Source organism: Tinamus guttatus, unplaced genomic scaffold (genome assembly GCF_059628265.1).
Source record: "Tinamus guttatus ecotype Peru unplaced genomic scaffold, ASM5962826v1 Tinamus_guttatus_pri_ptg000012l, whole genome shotgun sequence".
Taxonomy (NCBI): Eukaryota; Metazoa; Chordata; class Aves; order Tinamiformes; family Tinamidae; genus Tinamus; species Tinamus guttatus.
In genome coordinates, this window is record NW_028288546.1 from 232,109 (window position 1) to 255,800 (window position 23,692).

General features: G+C 34.9%; 1 protein-coding gene across 3 annotated transcripts in view; it reads left to right on the plus strand.

Annotated features, from left to right (window-relative positions):
- The window catches only part of CSMD3 (CUB and Sushi multiple domains 3), a 574,767-nt gene that overhangs the window by 90,396 nt on the left and 460,679 nt on the right, over positions 1-23,692 (plus strand). For all 3 annotated transcript variants that reach the window (XM_088523156.1, XM_088523167.1, XM_088523178.1), the window contains exon 3: positions 7,570-7,682. In XM_088523156.1, the coding sequence (XP_088379282.1) occupies positions 7,570-7,682 (113 nt within the window). The remainder of the gene's footprint in view (positions 1-7,569; positions 7,683-23,692) is intronic.

The following is a 23,692-nucleotide window of genomic DNA, read 5'->3' on the forward strand; positions in this document are numbered from 1 at the left end:
CATATACTGTCTGATCTTTGGTTTTATTTACTGTATCTTATGATGTTAATGGACTTTGCTCTATAATCAGCCAAAACAGAAAGTTTTTGCATGAGAAGATAATGAAAAATGCAGTTGACTGAAATTTTTACTAAGCTTCAGTTTAACTCACTAGCTATGAATTGATTTATTTCTTGAATCATGAGACTTTTCTAACCTCCATAAAACTTCGGCCATTCTTTCAGTCATCTGCTGCTAAAACTCTGGATTTAATTATTAGCTACATTTCAATCCCTTTTAGAATCTTTCTAAAGTCTTGTATTAATATAAGCATTAGTTCAACTAGGTAATTGAACTGCATTGTCTGAAGAAATAGTTCATCTTTTCAGTTTTGATTTGCCAATCTTTAATTTCACAGAATGTCTCTTTATTATCATGAAAGGATGAATAGATTTTCTTTAAATTATTCTTTTCATTAATTCATTTAAATGAATAGCAGAACACTAACAAAAAAGAAAAGGATCTTTGACTTATCTGAGTATTATGGAAAATACAGGAGAAAATTTCAAACAGGAGGGATTAACGAGTGTATGAACTTTAAATATTTCCAAGTATTTTATTTTCTAATATAATACTGGAAAAATAGTTAGCAAATTATCAATAAAAGGACAAAATCTTTTTCTCTGCAAATGTTTTCTCTCCAAAACATTCATAAATGCAAAGAGAAACTTTATTGCCACCAAAAACAACTATTTGATCCAACTCATCAGATTTTTTCCTTCAGTATATTTGACTGTCTTTCTTTCTAACTACTACTTGACTTTTTAACCTTTGTTATTCTTAGAACTTTCTTCTCAGACATGGTCTGTTTGCTGCTCATATATCAGAATTGGATTCATTGATAGATACATACCAGATTGATGAGAGAAAAAGCAGGAGAAGATACAGTATTGAAGAGTTAAAAGGAAAAGTAGTTTTGCTCTGGCAGTTAACAGAGTAAGCAGAAATATGTCATAATGGAAATGTCATTAATGTGATCTTTGGGATTAATATAGGACTTTCACAGGTTATGTTATTTACATTTAAAAGTTAAATGTAAGTAGTTTTTTGTAATGTTAAAATGAAACAAAAATAGGCATTTTCATTTTTTTTAGAAACTTCATTTTTATTTTTCTTGTATTTAACCAATAAATAATAACAATAATAATAGCAGAAAACAAAACCTAAAGAAATAAATTAAGGTGCAATTTGTAAGATGTAACTGTAAGGTGTAATGTAGAAATGTAGAAATCCTCTAGTAAGATCTGTACAAGAAATAGATAGCAAAATGTACAGACAAATTTATAACTCCTTTACTTGGGAATTTTCTTATTTTAACCAATGTTTTGGTGAAAAATCAAATGCATTCTTTCATCCTAGGATCTTAATAGTGATTTTTTCTTTCAACCTTCAGACAATTTTTTCAGTTGAGTTGTTATATATTGTGTTTTTTGCCTTTAAGAACTTACGGATTTCCTTAGTGTTGCCCTTCAAGTTCTTTAATTTATTTTTATTTTTATTTTTATTTTTATTTTTATTTTTATTTTTATTTTTATTTTTAATTTTAATTTTATGTTTATTTTTAATTTATTGTTTTTTAATTTATTTTTTATTGTGAGGATGGTCAGACGCTGGAAAATGTTAAAGAAATTGTGGAGTCTCCATGCTCACATTCTTAGAAACACACAGAACTCAACTGGACAGGGTCCTGAACCACCAGCTCTTGAGCAGGGGGTTGGACCAGATGATCTCCAGTGGTCCCTTGCAATTGCACTTATTCTGTGATCCTGGGAGATCTGTTCAGAGATCAGAGATACTTACCTGCATGATGAATTATTATGGAAGATGCAAGAGAAGGCCATAAAACGGAGTTAAAGGGAAACAGATGATAGATTTTGTATTGTCATGAAAAGGGCAACCAGAAGTATGTCAGTGGTGAGATAAATAATTTGGCAGTCAGATACTGGGATGTCAAATTGGATACACTGTTTGACCTTTTAAAATTCATACTTTAATAAGTAATTATATCTTCTATTTGATATCTCAGTACTCACAGCAAGAAAAGGCCATGAACTGCACAAGTCAGGCAGAACCAAATATTTGATGTATATCAGAAGACAAAAATAAAACTGACCCAAGAGAAGAATATTGAAGAGTTCTCATACTTCCCTTGACCAGAGCCAAGTTTCATCTGATCACAGAAAATGCAGTAGAAAACTATGGCTGGGAAGATTATGCTTTTATCTTAGAAAATGCAAATAAGCAATCTCTTCTTCTGAGGGCACGTACAGTTTTTTTTTTTTTTTTTTTTTTTTTTTTCCTACTGTCAGACCTGGTGGGAAAATGTTAAACAAGAGTTTGGCATGCAAAAGACCTGATTTCTCCAAATCTGAAATGGAATGGATATAACATCAGGCTAGTCAGATGTTAAACCTAATCATCTGCTACTTATGCAATGAGTGGAAGTGACACACACTCATACTCCAGCAGTTAATAAAGTCATCAGCACGTAGTCCAACAAGAGCAAGCCCCAGGAGCACATTACTAAGTTTACATTGTATTTATTTAGTAAGCACTAAATTCTAGTGTCTTTGTAAATAATATGTTTAATGCTGGACATAAGAGCAAATAACACAGCAGGTAGCAGGACTGTATTCAGTATAATTGGAGAAGTCCACTGGTTTGGTAATTTAATTTAGTTGTTTATGTACTATGGCTTCTAGGGATAATATTCTCTGAAGACTGTGTAGCTATACAAGTGTCATGGAGAGGAGAATTTAGTTTTCAATTCAGTAATGGAAGAAAAATGAGTTGCTTTAATATTACAAAGCCAGAAGTGATATTTTACCTGTGCTTTGAATATATCAGATATTTAAATTTTCTGAAAATAGCTGAATATGAATATCATTCTTCCTGTCTTCAGAAAGTTTGTCTTTATATGTGGGGGAGATTTTCAGTGAAGAATGAAAATATATTCATTTTATCTCCTTTCATTTTATACTTGGCATTTTCCTTATTACGCACATTTTTTTTTAAAAAAATCCATCTTCTCCATTTTAATTTAAGAATAAACAATTCTGTGGTGAACAAACTAAAAGTGAGGATGGATGGTGTCCTACATTCGAAGTTTTGACATGCTGCCATGTGAAGCTGGGTTTTTTTGCCTTCTGTGTTATGTTATACAAATTAGGGACAATTTTTTTTAGTCCTTTCAGATTGGCCCAGAATTTTTCTTATTGTAAAATTTCTGTGAACTAATCAAAAGCTTTTTAAGATTAAGTGAAAGATAATCACTGCTTTCAATAGTGTTCTGCTGAACCTTCCTTTACACTATCCAGCCTAAACTGAAATTTCCCTGATCACAGAATCACAGAATGGTTGGGGTTGGAAGGGACCTCACCTAGTTCAAGCCCCCCCTACTCAAGCAGGGACACCTAGAGCACGTGGCACAGGGTGGCATCCAGGCGGGTTTTGAAGATCTCCAGAGAAGGAGACTCCACAACCTCTCCGGGCAGCCTGTTCCAGGGCTCTGTCACTCTAACAGTGAAGTTCTTCCACATATGCAGATGAAACTTTCTGTGTTTCAATTTGTACCCTTTACTCCTTGTCCTATCGTTGGCCACCACCGAGAAGAGTTTGGCCTCATCCTCTTTAAATCCTCCCCTCATGTATTTGTACATGTTGATAAGATTCCTTCTCAATCTTCTTTTCTCCAGGCTAAACAGGTCTAGCTCATTTAGTCTTTCCTGGTAAAATAGATGTTCCAGTCTCTTAATTATCTTTGTCGCTCTACACTGGATCCTCTCTAGAAGTTCCATGTCCACGTGAGTAGAGGGGTAGGATCTCCTCCCTCAGCCTGCTGGCAATATTCCTCCTTGTGCAGGCCAGGATCCCATTGGCCGCCTTGGCCACGAGGGCATATGGGTCAACTGCGACTTTCAAATCCCTCTCCATGGAACTGCTTTCCAGCACGTCAACCTCTAATCTGTACTGGTGTTTGAGTTTATTGCTCGCCAGGTGCAGGACCCTGTCATTGTCCTTGTTGAATTGCATGGGGTCCCTCTCTGCCCAGCCCTCCAGGCTATTTAGGCAGCACAGCCCTCTGGTGTCAGCCACTGTGCACAGTTTTCATCCATAAACTTGTTGAAGGTGTACTCTGATGACCTGCAATTTCTTTAGAAATAAGTAATAGAATGTAGAAAAACTAAAATTCCGTTTATATGGAAGAAAACCTATAAAAGTCATTTTAAATAATGATTACAAAGGTAACAAATATTTGACAAATAATCTAAGATTTAAAGGCATCATGGAAATTCTGACCATTTATTTATCAGTTTAAAATCATAAGTGAACAATTAATCTAGGAGCACTTTCGTATGACAGATCAAGACTGCTTCCCATCATTTTAGCTTTGGAGTTCTGAAAAGATTGCTTTAATTTGATTTTATGGTTGGGAGCACATCTTGCCTTAAGGGCTTGTGAGATTAAAATCCAACATGTAACTAATAGTTCCCCTGATACATGATTGCAAGTTTATCCCAGTGACCACAGTACAAGCAGAAAATAAACGGGCAATGAAACTTCAGAATTTCTAGTCAGAACCTTGAAACCTCCAGGATCGTCAGTCTAAGATAACTTGTCATTTCAAGTAGAATATAGATGATAAAAAGTGAGACAAATCATAAATACTTTATTAGCATAGGTCTCAGAAGGATAAGCCTTTCCTTTCCCTTTTAATATAATTTACTGTTTCTGTGCAATTCTACCTTTTTTTCCCGAAATAAATTCACAGAGGATATGATGAGAAAAAAGTCTTTTTTTTTTTTAATTTACAGTGAATTTTTCCATCTTTCTTTTGAATTTTTGTTGTCTAACTAACCAGTTTTGTCTTTCATGTAGCAGGCACTTAGCAATTTGAAATTTTTTGCATATATTGCTAGCAACAAACAATGAACTGAACAAAACTGAATCTCATTAGCATTTTAGAGGAAGAAGCTGTTTTCACTTTCCTTGCAGGATGGTGCAGGATTTAGTATAATAAATGTCTTTCACAGATGTCAGTTTCTGTTACACATAAACCAGGATTGTTTATCTAATTAAAGTCTAGTCAAGATCTAAAATCTAATCAAAATTGCTGTACAGAAACTTCCTAGGACCTACCCCTTTTCTCTGGCTTTGTGCTCACCTTTTCAATATTCTCTTTACAACAGCTTTAGTTTTCCTCAAGAAGATGAAGATGGTGCCAGGGCTTGTTTATAATGAATAATCAGCTGGATGAGTCCTTTACAAAAGAGAATGATGCTGGTGACCGAGGTTTCTTTCTTCTCAGTCTCGGGTCTGCTTAGGGATATTTATGTTTTTCTAATCATGTACTTAAATGTTCTTTTGTTTCTCTGGTACCAGTTAGCTACCACTTCTATTCATTTTTCGTTCTCATATGGTGTGGTGATTATAAGAACATTGCCAGATTCACATTTCTACTGAAACTTTTCCTTACAAAGCATCACTGCTTTGAAAGCAATCACTATTTACACTCTGAATGGGTATTATTTCTTCATATGATACTTACTCTTAATTTTATCAGGTAGTTTCAGAATTTCTATAGACCTTTGGTTTTTTCCTGATGTCTAATCTTAATAATGTAGAATAGCTAAATGAACAAAACTATCTTGCAGCCTTTTCCAAAATTCTCAGAATAGTTTGCTGTTTTGGGGTATCCCACTAGCTAATTTCATGTTTCATGTTTGCTACTTCAGAGTCCATTAAGTGGTCACATAGTGTGTCTATTTCCCCATGGAAGAATATGTCAAACAAGCTGGGGAGACACCAGCAGCAACAAAGCAGATGTCTATGCTATTATGCATGAATTTGCAAGCTATGCATTTGCAAACTTGTATTTCTGTCAGATGTAAGATAGCAATCCAGCAAATTGCAGCATATAGCATCTTGATTGAAAGATTGCAGCTAAGGGTTATAATTAAGTACTGCTCAAGATCTGTCTTTTTTTTTTTTTAAAGAACAGAGTCCTTCTCAAACTTTTGTAATCATGTAGTCATTAGCTTGTTTCCTATGACTTCCTGACACAGGAGCCAGTACAAGTTGATTACGGGATCTCCATCTCTGTATGTATTTGAGGGAACACTAAATGAACCAATTCCAAAGAAAGATGCAAAAGACTGGATGAATGATAATCCTGCATAAATTAAAAACTAAATTGCCAATTTGTTCTGCTGTGTGAATTTCTTATGCAAAAGCAGTAGAATATTAAGGTTGCATTTAAATACTTATAACAATACTTAAATATTTTTATTATTTAATTTATTATTTAAATAACATAGCATGTAGGGTACCTCTAGAGTCTCCAGGGTATCCTCCTGGCCTCCAGGTCTCTCAGCATGAGTCTCCTGGAGGTCTGATGTCACATCTACCAGTGCTGCGCAGATCTCTCTGATACCTCTGGGTAAACAAACTGGCAGTAGACAGACCTTTGAATCACTCTATTAGGTACTTTACATGTGGAAAAAAAAGCATTGATGCAAATGGAATGTGATATGCAAGTGGAATGTATGAGATAAAATTGCTGTAGATAAAAAAAATGCTCAGATATTAAAAGGGCATGAAACTTTTAAGTGTCTTTTAAGCCAATCGCTTGATGCATACATATATTATAGATATATACCACTTAAAGAAACATTTTTTAAAATTATTTTTCAGCATATTTTTCTATTTTTGTTAATTATACTGTGACTAGTATTACCTTATCGATTCGGTCTCATACCTGCTACGAATGTCTTCAAAAATGGTGTAATTTTTCATATTATCGTAGTGTATTTTAACAATTGTTTCAGTAATGTAAGAATGAAAATGTAAGAATAAATAGTCCCTGGAAGATAAAAAAGATTCATTTTTGCCAAGCGATTGTTTAATAAAAAAAATACATCTTCCTTAAATTAGAGAACATAGTCATCAGAGAACAAGCTAAACTGAAAGACAGCCACCAGCAAAAGGGCTTAGCATCTGTTTCTGATACACTGTATAGAACTCATCTAAATGTATTCCAACATTATAAATAAATAACAAATAAGTAAATAAATAAAAATTGTATTATTCTGTGCTTACTTTACAATAATATTTCAGGAAATCATGTCCTAAGTTTTAGAATTCTGGTCTTTCAGTCATGGTATCTAAGTGGAATATTATAATGGTCACTACATGTTTGTTTGTTTTCATTCGCTTATAATCTGGACAATTTTTAAGGCCTGGTTTAAATAATTTGCTATCAATTTACTATATTACTATTTATTCAGATACACTTTTCTCAAGCTAATGTACCTTACCTACCTCCGTGTCCATGATGGGCAGTAAAATTTTGTATCGATTCCTTAAAATATCTTATAAGAAACTTTTTCTCAGTTAATATAAACTATGCACTTTTAAATCAGTTGCCTTAGTCATGATAAAGTATTATTTAGAACAGTAATCAATTCACAGTAACACAGAGTTTTATTTTTCAGACAGTTAACCATGAGTTGTGCTTCTTTTTGTGTTCAGGTTGACTGGATTTCATCTTCCTCCACCTGTGACAAGTACAAAATCTGTATTTTCATTACGCTTGACAAGTGACTTTGCAGTTAGTGCTCATGGGTTTAAAGTTTACTATGAAGGTAAGAGATGCTTAAAAGAATTTGCATTTTTTTACATGATGTCTTTACATAGTAAAAGTCAATGTACTAGCTATGCAGATATATATAGAACCTTATACAATTTACAATGTTTGCTTTTCATGCAGTTTTTCAGATATGTACTCTCTCATATGAAATGGAAAAATGTAAACTTTTTACTCCTATGCATAAATAAATGTTGCAATATGTACTTTGATAGTTCCAAATTCTATAAATTTTGAAAAAAAATCATATTTTTAGTCTTCCTAAGGTATGTTTCTCCAAATTAACACCAAAGTAACACTAGCTACCACCCAGTTTCACTACATAGTTACATTTTTATCTGCAGATGTCCTCAATCTCTAGTGCAGTTAACTTGCTTTGTCCCATTAGCAACAATGATCTAATTGATCAGAATGTGATAGCTGAGTCCTCCTCTGGTAGCCAGGAAGCCATACAAAAAACAGTGCTATCTGTGAAGGGCTGCCATGGAAATACAGGGCACTGGAAACGGATTCTGAAGGAAAATGTCTTCAGAGAAAGACATTGCCAAAGTGTCAAGATATAATGCATTAGAGTGCTAATTAACCTAGAAATTCCCTCCTGTGCTTCTGCATTTTGTCTCAAGATATGAAATGAAAAACACTGAAGAATTTTCAACTCTTTCATGTGTTCTGAGTTATTATATAAAATAAGCAAGGTAATTACATGCATTCTCTTTTCTGGCTTGCTTACAGGCAAGATGTTAATATAGAGAACAGAAATTGAACTTATGTGTGACAAACTCTTTTTGGCTGGATTGTAGCTTCTTTGCAGTCTGTTAATTTTTTAAGTGTTCAGTAATTTAGTTCAGCAACAGTGTAATTACAAAAGTGTCGTATACAAATATACTAAATATTAACTATGCAAAATATAGTTTATACTTCCTTGGTGGAAAAAATTGGGAAATTCAAATTCATTATATCCAGTAGTATCTACTGTTCTTGTACATTGTTTGCAAGGAAGTCTTGACTATCAACGCTAGTAGAAGTGTCACTATAAATTTTGGTTATGTGGTTATTAATGATTAAATGGAGGATAGAGTTCAGTTTGACTGAACAGATGACTGACTCCTCACGTAGTTCCTGTCTATGATAAAATGTCATGCTGCTTAATAGGATTTAAGGTCCTAAGTCATTGATGAGTGTCAGGAAATTGTACCCTCAATCACAGAAATCAACACTGCTAGACAAAACATAAACTTCTTAACATTAATTTGAAACTCATTTCTTATTTTTTTTAATTGAAACTGAAGCTTTATTCTTTAAAATCACCAATATCAAAATAAAATAGGTGGGATCCCTAAAATTTTCTCCCTTTCTATTTATGGCTAGATCTACTTCTTTGAGAGCTGAAATTAGGCCACCTTCATTCAGAGACAGAATTTTTATTTCAGTTCCTGTTCCTCTAACTTTCTATGAAACTACCTCTCACACTACATCTCACACCCAGCTAGCAAAGAAATGAAAACTCATTATGTTCCATTCATCTCATCTCTCACTCCTTGATGCGAGAAAATAGTTGTATTTAAATGATAATCACACCAGGGCAATCTCCATTTCTTTCCTTGTACTCTTTGTGAATGTGTATAACCTTGCAATCAACATTTTCAGATATGGTTCTATGCAGTATCCAATTTTCAAAAGTTCTGATTGCCCAGTAGCTCCTCTTTAGCTTCTTGATGAAACATGTGCATACTCAGTGCCCTTAAACATATCAGACCCTATATTTAAATGCTTCATTATGTGTTTGTAATTTGAAACTCAAAATAGAAATGATTAGGAACCCATCACTGCAATTAAGCAAAATCATGGAGCTAGCATGAGAGGGCAGGATAAGCCTCAAGAGACATATATCTGAAGGTATCAGATCTACCTGTGAACTGATTTTAGAAAGAAGGAACATACCTTTCATACTGAGTGATTGTATAAATTGCTTTTCTTTGACATGTTTGGAAATACAGGATGTATGGGCAGGTGGTTATATGAAATGCACTTCCATTCACCAACTTAAAAATAACATGTCCTTCTCTGGCCCCTCAACAGTATTTGAGGTAACTGTATATCTATCTATGCTTGGCTTACTTGAGCATGATACACAGGAACATATTAATTTTCTTTTCTCTGAAAATAAAATGGGTAAGAAAGTATATAAAATACTATCCCCTATGACAGACTATAAATAATAACATATAGAAATAGTTTCTGTATAGAAATATAGAAATAGAGATGGAAGTAATGTGCTGGGTCATCATATCCAGGCCTCTTCAACTGCATCCAGCAGAATTAAGTGCACAGATCACAAAAATATTCACTCAGACTTCCTACCTTCAACATCATAAGCCTTAGTCTGTGTACATTCTTCCTTTCCTCAGTATCATGTGGCATATTTAGATTCTCTTCAGTATTTCTCAACTGTGCACATACTTTTCTATGTTCCATTTCTATTTTACTTGAAAAGTAACACATTCGATAAGCAAAGTTGCCTGTGTAGATCAATACCGAAGGAAGGAAAGGATTTAATGAGAGAAAATTGAAACACATTTTACGAAGGAAAAAAGATATCCCTCACAGTGACCATAGCAAATGGTGATATGGGCTAAAACTAAGGAGAAAAATCAAGAAAAAAAAAAAAAAGAATAAAGCTAAGATAACTGCGAGCAGCAGTTTATCTTTGGTCACTGCCTAATGGTGCAGCTTTACTGGCTGAAGTGAGGGACAGACAAGTGAAGAGTCTGCTGATTCTCTGCCTGTGTTTTCTGGAGAGTTTTTGGCACCTTTTCCTATGTGCTTCTCCCGTCTGTCTAACAAGCACAGGCATTGATGTATGGAGGAGAAATGTTATACTTAATTCCCCATGTAATCGTTTAGGTCAAGGCTCACTGAGGCTCTGTCCTTTGTATTTTATTTCTGATACGACTGTTTTGGTGGTGGAATAGGAGAGCTGGACTCACTTTTCTATTTCCTGTTGCACGGGGATACAGAAGGCAGCTTATTCCTTGCAAGTGTGGGAGGGGAAATACAGCTGCTGGCGGAGAAAGGAGCAGAGCGCCTCGACCGCACAGAAGGGCAATCGCTGAGCCCTGTCCTGTTCTGCACAAAGCTTCCTTTTCTTTTCCCTGAGCTGTTTTACAGCCATTAAAATGGTAGCTGACATAGTTAAAATCCGTGACTCCATTAATAATTTAATGCTAGAGTTTATGGCGATCTTGAAGTATGGCAAAGACACGATACATGTTTTTGTGATAGATGTCTTTGATCATGCAGAAAAAAAAAATAGAGCAGAACTTCACCCATAGAAAATTTTTATATTAAGAACTCGGAATATCCTTGTGATGGCTCATAATTATTTATAATAGTCTGCTGAAATGTCATTTGATCTGTTTTGTACTGCTGCTTGTATTTTTAAAGCTAAATTATTAGACCTTGTAAAAATAGCACAAACGGTCCCAATGAGTGCAGTGGAAGAGGCACTGCAGAATTTCTACGGTTTTGCAGAAATGGTTTTGAGGTGGAGGTTCAGGATGTTGCTAACATTTCAAGACTGATCTCATGGTTATGAATGATGGGAAGAAGCGGCAGGAAAGAAGTGAGCAGATGGTGCTTATTAACAGAATAGGATTTCCAGATAGTGGGTTCCAGGGACCTATCATGCATTTCTCTCAGGGATAGTAAGAAAAATGGGTAGCTGATGCACAGGATTATTGAAGCGTGTAGATCAGAAATACTAGTATGATTTAAATGTGGCAGGATGTGGAGGCTAAGAATAATTTGGCAGTTGGAATAGAACTAGAATATATGAACAAATACGAAAATCTATTTTTAGCTTTCCTGCATATCAGAATATAGAAAAATGGCTACAGATAATCTAAATCTCACATTTAGATAGTGCACATAGCTATCTAGTAGATTGAGAAGTATACTCTATATTGATATACAGATAAGTATATTGAGAATCACAGAATCACATAATAGTTGAGGTGGGAAAGGTCCGCTAGAGATCTTTGAGTCCAACCCCCCTGCTCAAGCAGGGACACCTAGAGCACGTGGTACAAGGTGGCATCCAGGCAGGTTTTGAAGATCTCCAGAGAAGGAGACTCCACAGCCTCTCTGGGCAGCCTGTTCCAGTGCTCTGTCACCCTAACAGTGAAGAAGTTCTTCCACATATGCAGATGAAACTTTCTGTGTTTCAATTTGCACCCATTACCCCTTGTCCTGTCACTGGCCACCACTGAGAAGAGTTTGGCCTCATCCTCTTTATATTCTTCCCTCAGGTATTTGTACACATTGATCAGATCCCTTCTCAACTTAATTGGTTAATTTCTATTGAATGTCAGTTGTTTTTTTTTATACTGCACTTATCAATCTGGATATGGCTAAAGAATAACTTCTGACAAACTCAGCTCTAGGGAGATCTATGGAAATGATTACTTTTTGTGATTACACTGATTATTCTGCCTCACTTACAAGTATGACTTCTTAACTTTGATTCTACACTTTCAGTCACTAACCCTTGTTCTGTTTTTATCTGATAAATTAAAGAGCCCTTAATATTGGCATCTATTAGATCTTATGCTAGGTTCTTAAGTACTGCAATAAAGTCATACACTTCAGACTATTAGTTGTCTTTAATATAGACATTAAATTAATATTTATTTTTAAAAAAATAAATGTGAAAGATTTTTCCAGATCACAAATCATTTTGTAATCTTCATCATTTTTGAGTGTCATGAATCCTACATGTGCATTGTCTACATTTTAAGTAGAAGTAATTATTATCTGAAGATTGCATTAGCCTTTTGTGCAGCCACATTCCAATCTAAGCCTGTTCTGTTTTGTTGTCTGGTAAGATTTTTCACGGAATCATAGAGATGTTGGAGAATGCCTGATGCAGTCATCTGTCAACCACTCACTCAATAGCCTGATCTGGAATGCGCTATTTCCAGTGTGGCCTCACCAGTATATGCAGAGAGGGATCATTCTCTTACCTACTACTCACACTCTACTGAATAGTTATGAGCATGGATAAACTTCAGCAGTCTTTCTGCAAAATCATGGGTCTTGGCTTTAGGCACCAGCAGATTTTCCAGGGATATAAGTCTGTCTTGCTCATAGGGGCCCATTCCATGCAGGAAAGAGTCTCTAACCACTAACATTTGCTATTTCTTCTTCTTTATGCTGATGGTAATCTGAAGACCTGAGATATACAGCCCAGTCATACCTGATGGAACTCATTCTTCCTCCTCTATTTCCAGGGCCATAAAAAATATTTTCTAGGTCAAACAGCTTAGTTGGCAACAGAAGCTGGGTATAGGCTGCTGCAGTGTCAGCAAGAACCTGGCTGATGGTATGTCATCATATTTGTCAGTCCTCTTCTCCTATGGGTAGAAGAGTTTACCTCCTTTCCAAAATGCAGTTATGCCTTATGCACGTCTGTTGTACTAAAAAGAAATATTTTACCTATTCAAGATCCAGACTACTTAATAAGATCCTGCTGATGTTTATGTCATGCTGTTGATTTTAGCTGCTTCTGGTTAAAAAGCATTTAAGAACCTTTCATCTCTTCAGAATAGTCTGTACATGGAGTTTCCCTTGTGCACTTGTGTAGAATTTCTCTTTCTAAAAAAGACTAAATTAATGAGTGTGTTTGGGTCATCTGTGAAATTAGATCTGCTCTGTTGTGTCTTGTTGGTGCTTTGATACCTATTCACATTACTGCTGCTAAGTCAGTTAGATGTAGCTGCCAGACTACATTTAAAAGATAAGTATTCCAGTGGGAAGCCTGTTCAGAATCCCAGCTGGATCCAACTCAGAAAGTTTTGAAATTTGGTTGGAGTTATTCTGTTCCAAGACAGACAAATGTGTAGCAACATTGCTCTGACTAGAATATTGAATATTGACTAGAATAAAGCTCTTGATTCTAGCATTAAAATGACTTTCCTCATATCCTTATTCCCATGTTTGTTAGCGCTTCCATTAGGGTACAGTGGCTTTCCCCTACCTGTTGTTCCTGCTTAGATGGCAACAATCTGCTCCCACCGCAGGCTGCAGCTGTGCCACTTTTGGTCTAGGTATGAGACCATCCGCTCAGTGCCACAACCTGGTTGTACAACATTCAGTTCATGGCCTGCTGCACAAGTAACACCTCTCAGTGATTCATCATCACTACCAACAGTGGCAGCAAAATGTATACATTTGAGAGCATCACCAATTGCCTAGTAATAAAAGGCTTCATGAAAATCCATGAAAAATAAGTGGAATAATTGCATAATGAGTTCCATAGTTATTTTGTGGGAATATTATACAGCTCTGCAGGCTTAAAACAGATCTCAATGAACAAATAAATTAATAAATATATAAATAAATAAATAATCATTGATTAGAGAGCCAATTGTGTGATTTTCTTAATGACAAAAAGTGATTTCATTAATTTTAACATCTCCCGAAAAACCTAATTGCCTGAAATATATAAATGAAGGGTAACATACTTTTTCCAGTTAAAGAAATATTAAATTATTGGAAGAAAAAATGTTCTTCTCTTTATCTGAGAAAAAGAAAAGTACTATTTCAGTGTTCTGTTTAATTTATTTCTTCCAGAAAAATGCTGTTAAATAAGCTGTATTTGTCAACTCATGGCGCTATAATTTGTCATTTTGATACATGCCTTATACTGAAGTTTAACTGAGACAATGATTAATTTGAGATCTTAATTATATGTTAGCCTTACTTTACTTTTTTCATATATATTGAATGTCATTTTTCATGAAAAAGATTAATACACTGTAAGTCTTAAAATAAATTTCTTATGAGATTCAGAAGATTTTTTTTTTTTTGCAAACTTACATTTGTCAACTACTGGACTGTCATATTATTAAGATAAGTATAGTACCCTGACAATAGCAAATCTTAAGGCAATCTAATTTAAGACTCACATTTCGATCCCATGTCTAGACAAGTAGTCATAATTATAATCTGACAAAGCTGAAACAGTACTCTAGAAACTAGTATCCTTCCCATTAAAGTATCCAATTGAATGCATCTCCATGTTTATAAGTACTTGCTTCAGGCTTTTACTATTCAAGCTACAGCTCACTGGTATTTTGAAGCTGTAATAAACAAAAGCACACTTCAAAAAATAGAGCTAGCTACTAATAGGCTACACTTGTACATCTAGATCTACAAGGGTGAATTCTTCAACCTACATTTTGCCTTTGATATAACTTTGGCTTTGATTAATATTAGCTTTGATATAACTTTCCAACAACATTTTTCTATATAAGTCATATCAAAATACACAGTTCTGCAAGAAGAGTTTCAGTATGCTGGGCAAACAATCTTGCAATGCTCTCTGAAAGTCAATAGGAAACTCTACAGGTGAAGGTGTTTATTCATGATGAGAACATGTAATAATGCATAACTGATCCATATTTATCACCTTAGGAGATTTTTAAAGCTTGCTCTTTTTTCATATGTGAATGAAATCTGCTGTCCATATGTGGACACTTACATATCCTGTCAGATTTTTATACCTGCTGAGTAATCCATACTAAATTCAATACATGTAATAAGAGAGGTAGCACACTAACACACTTGGAAACAGGTAGACTGTTTTTAGGTTAAGCACACTGTTGTATCAGTCACATCATTGAGAATAATACTATCATAACATGACATTTTTGTTGTGATTATAAAAAAATCTTTTTTTTTTAGTAGGAAGAAAGGAGCAACTGTATACTCATCATTGAAAAACTCTAACTTCTGAAAACAAATTTATTAGAAGTTTTTTTGGGGAATTTTTTTTTTGACCAAATCTTAACAGAAGAGTGCTCATTAGCCAATGAGATCATTCAAGAGAATCTCTGTATTATTTTAGACAGTTGTGCATGCATGAATTATATTTCTGTGAAATAAATGATTAGCAAAATGCCTTACAGTTTTAAAAAAAAGAATATAATTGGAAGCAAACATATATACAAGTAAATATTAGTTTATTGACTGGGGGGAGCATTGTCATTTGCTAGTTCTGTTTTTCTGTTGATGACTTCCTATTTAAACGGCATATGGAAAAGAAAAAGCTTTCTTTATTGCACTGTTGGCAACAGGCCCCTACAGTCCCATGGATCTTATGTAACATTTTGAAACTAAAAATTAATTAGTTCAGCCACTTATCCAATATCCACACTATGAGTGTAATTGGACAAATTATGACAAAAAATGTCACAATTTTAAAACTACTTTTTAAATGAAGCTTTACACTAGAGATGCTCTTAAATGCTAGGTAATGTATTTATTTTATATTAAGAGTTTACTCCTAAATAAAAAACTAAATAAATTCCTGATAACTTACCATTTTAAAAAAACAGGTTTGCACACTTCAAAAACATCAGTGCATTAGAATATTTTGGGCCAAATTTTCTGAACTGAAAATATCACTGCAAATTTTGGAGCAACATTTTTCATCTCTTTTCTTCTTTTGATTTTCATATTGAATTCTGTGACTTCTTTTCACCCTAGTATAAAAGAGCATCTGTAATGCATACTGAGAAAGTGAGCAGACCTGATATCAGAAAACAATCCCAGGACTTCCTTATATAAAATAAAAAGAGCAATTATCAGGAAACTTCCGTTGTATAGATAAAGAAGGAATGAAAGCATTAGGATGACAAGGATTTCATTTCTGTTTTGAACTGAATTTATTGTATATTCTACTTTTTTCCCACACTGTCCTGTCAGTTTGCCTCTAAGGCATGCATGTTCTTAGTTCTTTTCGAACTAGGAGCAATTTCCACTTGTAAAATTCAATTCCCAGTGTCTCTGGAGAGATTAGCAATACTGATGCACTTAATGGCTGTTGGGGAGCTGATTTTGTGAGGAAGATATGTATTATCTGTGAAATGTTTTGAGATTACCAACTAAGAAATACTATTGATTTATGTGTATTCAACCTGAGGGTTTATGTCTGGGTCTGAATTGGTGATGCAGAAGTGAAAGTCTATGCTGTATTCTTACTCTTTTGAGTGGCCTGTCTCTATAGCTTCCTAGTTATTATTAAGTAGATGGATAACAAGAATAACATGTTTATAGACAAGTAGTGTTGTAAAATAATAACAAGCTATGTCATACTTAATCACTGTGCAAATTGTTCCATTTTCTGCTTGTCATGAGAGCTCCTATTGGAAGCAATAAGACCATGTTATTCTGGGCATGCCGTGTCTTCAAATGGAAAATTTTTTACTTCCACCTACAGTTTTGCTACTCTCACATTTAAAGAAATCCAAATTGACATATTTTTGGGGTGTGGAGGCCCACATTGGGGTGTAATAAAATACATGCTCCTACACCTTTCATTAGTCTCTACAACCACTTGAAAGTGTCTTTTCAAAAGCCATCTTTCCTTATTATTCTAATACTCTTTTAAGTACAGAATAATGATAGATTTAATAAACTAAGTAAAAGTTGCTCAAAAGTAAGTTAACCGAGCCAAAGAAATAAAAATAGCAAATTGCTTGACGATGACAATATACATGGAAATAGAAGTTAATTGTTGACTTGGTTATAAATGCAAAATGTTGCAGATTCTCCTAGCATAGGAGGTCCTCCCGTTGCTGTTTATGGGCAACAGGGTAGTGGGGCATATTTTGGTTTCAGGGAAGAAGTCAAATACTGTGGTAGCTATAGGCCCAGCTCTGGCAGTATTGGATTCATGAACAGTTCATTGACTGTAGGTCCGGTCGCCTTCCAAACAAGTAGTCAAGTTCACAAACAGCACGATTTATTCAAATGCAACATTTACAAAGCAGGTTTCAGATGTCAATGCAGGAAATTCTCTACCACAGCATGGGGTTTTTAGCTAGCTCTGATGTAAAAATGTGCAATCATCACTCACACCAGAAGATGGGAGAGGGCTCTCAGTCTCAAGTCTCCTCAGGCAATGTGTCAACCCAAGCGGAGGAAAGGGGGATCAGCCCGTTAACTGATGCAGAAATTACAGTGGAATCTTCCCTCCCCCTTCTTTCCTCCTTAGTTCACCTTTTATGCTTTTTTTTTTTTTTTCTACATTTAGGTGGAGCTTAAGTGACTATAGTCATACTTACTTTTGCTATTGCCTGGTGAAAAAGTTTCTCGCTTTCATTTAAAGGTACAGTCAATTGAAAATCTAGAGAGCATGCTCAGTGCGGAGTGGTTGTACCTCAGAGGTGGGTAACTTTTGGGATGGAGGGTGTTTTGGCATTAAAATGAGCTTATAATGAGCAAAGTTTAAGCAAAGTTAATCCAAAAGGAGTGATTTGCCAGCCTTGCTGGCTCCGCACTGGACATGTTATTGTAGATCTCCTATTGGACAGCCACTGTGTCTCGGCAGCCCAGCACAGGGAGTACAACAGAGTTTGGCCGCGGTGCCTTCAGTCCGCTCCATCCTCCGTTACTCCCCTTTGCAGCTGCGAGGAGGGCAGATTGTGCTGCCCAGGGAACCGTGGAGGAGCAGAGTCCGTGCGCACCAGCCATCCTGGAAGTGGCAACTGTGTAGCACCCCAAGCGAGCTTCTGCAATGCCAAAACTACTGCTAAGCCCTGGTTTTTCTCTAAGTTCCCCCTTTTCAAGAAATTCTTCCACTGGCACGAAAAAGCACTGCTCTCTTAACAAAAAGCACATTTACTTTAATTTATAACTTTTATGAAACCACATCCTGATGAGGCACATATAAGGCAGAATGACAATAAGTACTTCATATGTAAGCTGTCTCACCACTTGTCTACTCTTGCTATTGTGTAAAGCCTGCTAGCAGATATACTAAATGCATAAAACTGACTTTTATTGCTTGGAATAAATTGCATTATAACACCTCTGATTCCCAAAACTTGTTTTGGATTGCAAATGCTCCAGGGAGGTAATTTGTTTGGATTTGAGTCTTTCATTAAAGTATTATACAGTAAATCTATTGTATTCACTTGAATACAATTTGATATCACTATGCAAACTTGGAAAAAAAATAAAAAGGAAAAAATCCCAGAGATGTTGCAGTCTTAAGTCCTATTGCTTATGGAGTAAGAGATTTAGAGGTTGGGATTCATCACAAGTCTTCCAATACACATTGATGATGCTGATGTGAATATCTCACTTTGTCAACTTGCTATATAGGAGGTAAGAGAAGCAATTCCAGATCTACTTCCTCTCTACTGATTCTAAATGAAGTGTAAATGAGTAGTATACATGTATGTATCTATGATCAGATAAGCCACACATATAACACCTGGTTTTCTTTTTGGTTCTCCTTTGACAGAATAGATGACATATTCCAACACAGAAGGCAGTCTTAGCATTTCTTCACTCTCCCCACAGAAATTTTCATCAGTTTAAAGGCCCCTGCTGTCACACAAGTGCAGGTGACATCGTGGAAAATATGAGTACATGTGTCATTATTTGTGTTCCTGCCTTCAGATCACATCTGTTGTTGTTTTACAGCCAGAAGAACATCACATACTCCATTAGGCGCCTGGAATTTTTGACTGGTAGGACTCTAAGGGGCAGGCTTTTGAAAGGCTACAATAGTATTTCAGCTGTGTTTGCCTTTTCTTTCCCTCATCAGAACACTAGGGTGAGTCAGAGACAGATATCAGACATACTGCCCATGAATGGCTTATGTGAATGTTTTGTAAGTTCTTTGTGGATTTTTTTTTCTTTTTTCCTTTTTTTTTTCTTTTTTCAATGACATCAAGACTAGATTTTGGCATATTTCTGAATTTGTCTACTTATCCTCCAAAAGTTTGACTCTAATCTTAGTGATCTGGCCTACAGAAGTATATATGTCTCCTGATAAAAATTAAGACTTTGTTGCAACTGAGCTGATCTACTGCCTTTTTTTTTTTTTTTGGTCTTGGGGAGTAATTGAATTATTTAAAAATTATATGAATTGTTTTCTTCATAGTTCTTTTGCGATCAGGAAAATAAGGCCCAATTCAATAAATTGGTGAGTATTGGTCAATATTATGTCAGAAGCTGAAAACCAAAGTGACTTTGTTGTTGTTGTTTTGCTTTCTTTTGTGTTTTTGATTGTTTGTTTTTGTAATGAACATCACAGAGAGAATGAAGTTCATTTCTCTTTTTCCACAGAAAGAAGGAATCTCAGCACAGGAGAAATATTATTTTAGAAGTAAATTAAAGTAACTAACAGGATGCAACAGTTGGACATTTACTCAAAGTCTTTTTTTTTTTTTTTTTTTGTTCAGAAACAATGCAGTCTGTTTCTTTGGTATTCTTTGCTGCTACATCCAGATGTTCAAAAATGCTTCTGTTAAAGGTCAATGTTGTTAGGAGTTTTGAAGGAAAGCAAAAACCTTATTTCAAGTTTAGAGGCACAGACCCTTCTTGTCCCTTCATAATATATCACAAGATACATCTTGTGTTGTTTTTCCCATCACAGATGAGAGAAATTAAACTTATAGTTTTTCTATGATTTCAGTCAGTTGCTTTTTGAAAGTTTTTCTTTCTTTCAATTCTTGTATATAAGCTCTCCTGTCTTTCAAAAGAAAAATGAAAAAAAGAAAAATATCAGGAACTCTTGTTGATACTGGGCTGTATCAACAAGTGTGGCTGGTAGATTGAGGCAAGCAATTGCTTTCCTTTACTCACTTCTTAGATGACATCTGGGATACTGAATCCAGTTTTGGATCCCCCAGGACATGAAAGACACTGATAAAGCAGTTCCATGGAGGACCACCAAGCCAGCTTGGGCTGGTGTACTTTCTCTCTGAGGACATGCTGAGGGTTGTTGGCTTCTTCAGTTCAGAGATCTTTTGGGGAAAATAACAGCGTCCTTAAAATATTTATTGAGAAGCCTACTAAGAAGACAAAGCCAAGCTTTTCACTGAGATCCATGGCAAAAGACAGACATTCTAACTAAAAAAGAGATTAGATGATCCAAGGAGGACACCTCTGCAATTTAGGTTTGATTTCATATTTAATTCTGCTTTGAGCAGGAAGGTCAGATTAAAGGCCTCCTGGGATCCTTGCTAATCTGAGTTTTTTTTTTTTTTTTAAATGATTCTCTACTAACTAAGCCAAAGGAGTCTCCTTTTATCCATTATCCATTCTATTTTATGTTATTTAGGTTTGTAACTGGTATTGTAGTTCTCTCTTGGCAGGATGATAACATCTGCACTAATATTGCCAGAGTTAAATTGTGCACTGTAGTAAATGTAGCATGTGAATGCACTGAAATAAAAAAAATCATTCAAAGGTCAGACTCATAATTAGGAACCAGTAGCTTAGAAACGAGTTTTCCTTGTTTTCATCTAGCTCCTCTCTATATTAGATTTAAGCTGCAGCATAAAATAATGCAGAAGAATAGGCATAAACTACCAGTCTTTGAACAGTTTTTGAACTTACAGATTTTTGAACATCTCACCATCCTGAGTCAATGAAAGGCAACTATTCAACCTTGAACCTTGCACTGAATTTCAAAATAAATTACACTTGCCAACATCACAGTCTTGTCCAAAATTTCATTTTTTTTCCTCATAGCTTTATATCCCCATTCTATTTTTCCTAATGGCGAAAAGACTTGTTTTACAGTGAACTAACTAGATATTTTTATCTGTCCGTGGCAGTAAAAATATATTAGTAAAGCAGACAAGAGTAAGAATCTAAAATTTGACCAGATCTCCAAAAGTGTATCGAAGTGCTTGAGAATGATGCATCTCCATTATTTAAAATATTTGATTTACCCAATGCTATTTAAGTACTAATATGGAATTAGAAGGTGCATTCTTGAAAGACTTATGTACATCCAATTACAATATTGCTGTCAGGGAGCAGCATGGACTGGCTGCTCCATAAGGGAAGTCGAGGTGACCCAGTGCAGGTCATGCCCCCACTGGCTGTTAAATGATGGAGGTCTTTTTGTTGTTATGTTTTAGTTTTTTAAAGAGTGATATCAATATGCCAATATCTGTAAACAGTCAGACATTCTCTACGAAGATTGTTAAATATCTAAGCTTCATGTTACTGCCCTATGCTTCTAAACTTGTAAGAAGTCCTACTTGGCTTCAGGTTAAGATGTATCGAACTGTAACTTTCATGTCACTTGCAACCGCTTGACCTCTGCCATCAAAACACCTCAAAATTCATCTTAAGGGAATGTTTACTCTGCTTAAAAGTATGCAATGTGCTTGACTTAGAGCACTTAAGCTGCACACTAAGTTTCTCTCTGAAGAGGAACTGCTTTCCATCAGTTTTGAAGGAAATAGTCTTGTAACTTGGAGAGCTAAAACAGGAACCAGACTGTGGGTGCTTATATATATATATTTTTTTTCATTTGAGTACAATATTTGTCAAAAGAGTTCAATGCATGTTTGCTGTTAGTGTCATTCTCAGAAAAACACTGCAAGTCCTTCATCTGAACATCCTCTACCCTGAAACTTAATAGTTTGAGTAATTTGCCTAGTTTACAATTTATAATGGCTTTTAAACCACCTTCCAAAATTGTTGGAAAATAAACTGAATGCAAGGAGAACTCACCATATAGATTGTAATGTTCATTTCCTTTTCAAAGATGTAATTATATTGCTTTGTCATCTTGTAAAATAAAACTAATTATATTCAAGATATTTAAAAAATTCTCATAACTTTATCTGTCATTTTAATAAGATATATAAAACATGTTTCCCATCCTAAAAGGTTTGTGAGTTATATGAGTTAGAGAATATATAGAAGAAAAAGGGTTGAGTGAGTATATTTCTACTTCAAGTTTATAAACCAGATTAAATTCCTAAATTACACTGCCACTAAAGCATACCTTCTTGAAAGTTCATTCCTCCTGGAGCTACATTAGTGATTAAATTAATTCCATTAATTAAAGCTGAGTAAGCTCAATGCAGAAAAGTATTTGCATATTGTCTGCTAATTTTTCTGGCCAACTACCAGTCCTGAAGAATATAAACGTAGTTAAATGGTTATTACCATGAATGAAGGCCTTATTCTGTTCAAACAGCACTAGCTTTATCCTAAGGCATTTTAGTTGCTTAAATAGATGGCACATAGTTTTCACTTTTCTGCTAAGCATTCATCTGCTTATTCCATTGAAGATTTATTAGCTGAATTTAGTCATCTATTACCTGTTGTTTGGTAAATATAAGTATAGAAAAAATTTAGGTATATACATTTGTGTATATACCATGTGGTATAAAGTCACGGTCTTTTTAAAGACTAGATTTTTTTTTGACCTCACTTTTTTTTTTTCCTATTTATTAATGCATCAACTATGCTGTAATTTATCTGGAGCCAAATATAGAGTATCACTGGTATATTTCAAATGAAGTCATTATACTATCACTGGAATATCTACTATAACATAAAGGTATCTAATTTGTAGATAAGAGACTTCAAATCTGAGCCAGAAGAGCAAAGAACTTGTTGCAAAGACTGAGAGATTAAAATGGGATAGAATATGTAGATCTTATCAAAGAAACTTAACATGTGAGACAGTTGCCATCGTACTGTGACCTCATGAAAAAGATGATCAATTCAGGAGAGATAATTGGATTACGATGAATTTGAAAGAGAGATTTGGAAAACTAAGAAGAATGAAAGAGGTCTCCAGAGATTTTAGGCTGTAGAATAAAGAACTCTTTAGTTGATTTTGTTCAAATTTTCCAATAACAAAGAGGAATTTAAATCAAAAGAGTAACTAATCTTCTCAGTATGGCTCAGTCCAGCAATAAAACACAGAAATTTAAGAATAATCGCTCATAGAAGAACCAGATGTAGCAGCTGAATAGCTGCTTTTGCAAGATTTTGCAATTTGCAAAAGGTACTTGTCAGTGGATTGGGATTCCCAATGTTGATTAAGAAACTCTTCTTTAAAGAGAAGACCAAAATACAAATTGCCCCCTTACCTGCAAATTTAGCTAAATTGAAACTCAGGACTTCCTCAAAGGCAGTATGAAGCTATTAGCTATTCTATAGTGGGTATCTCTCCGT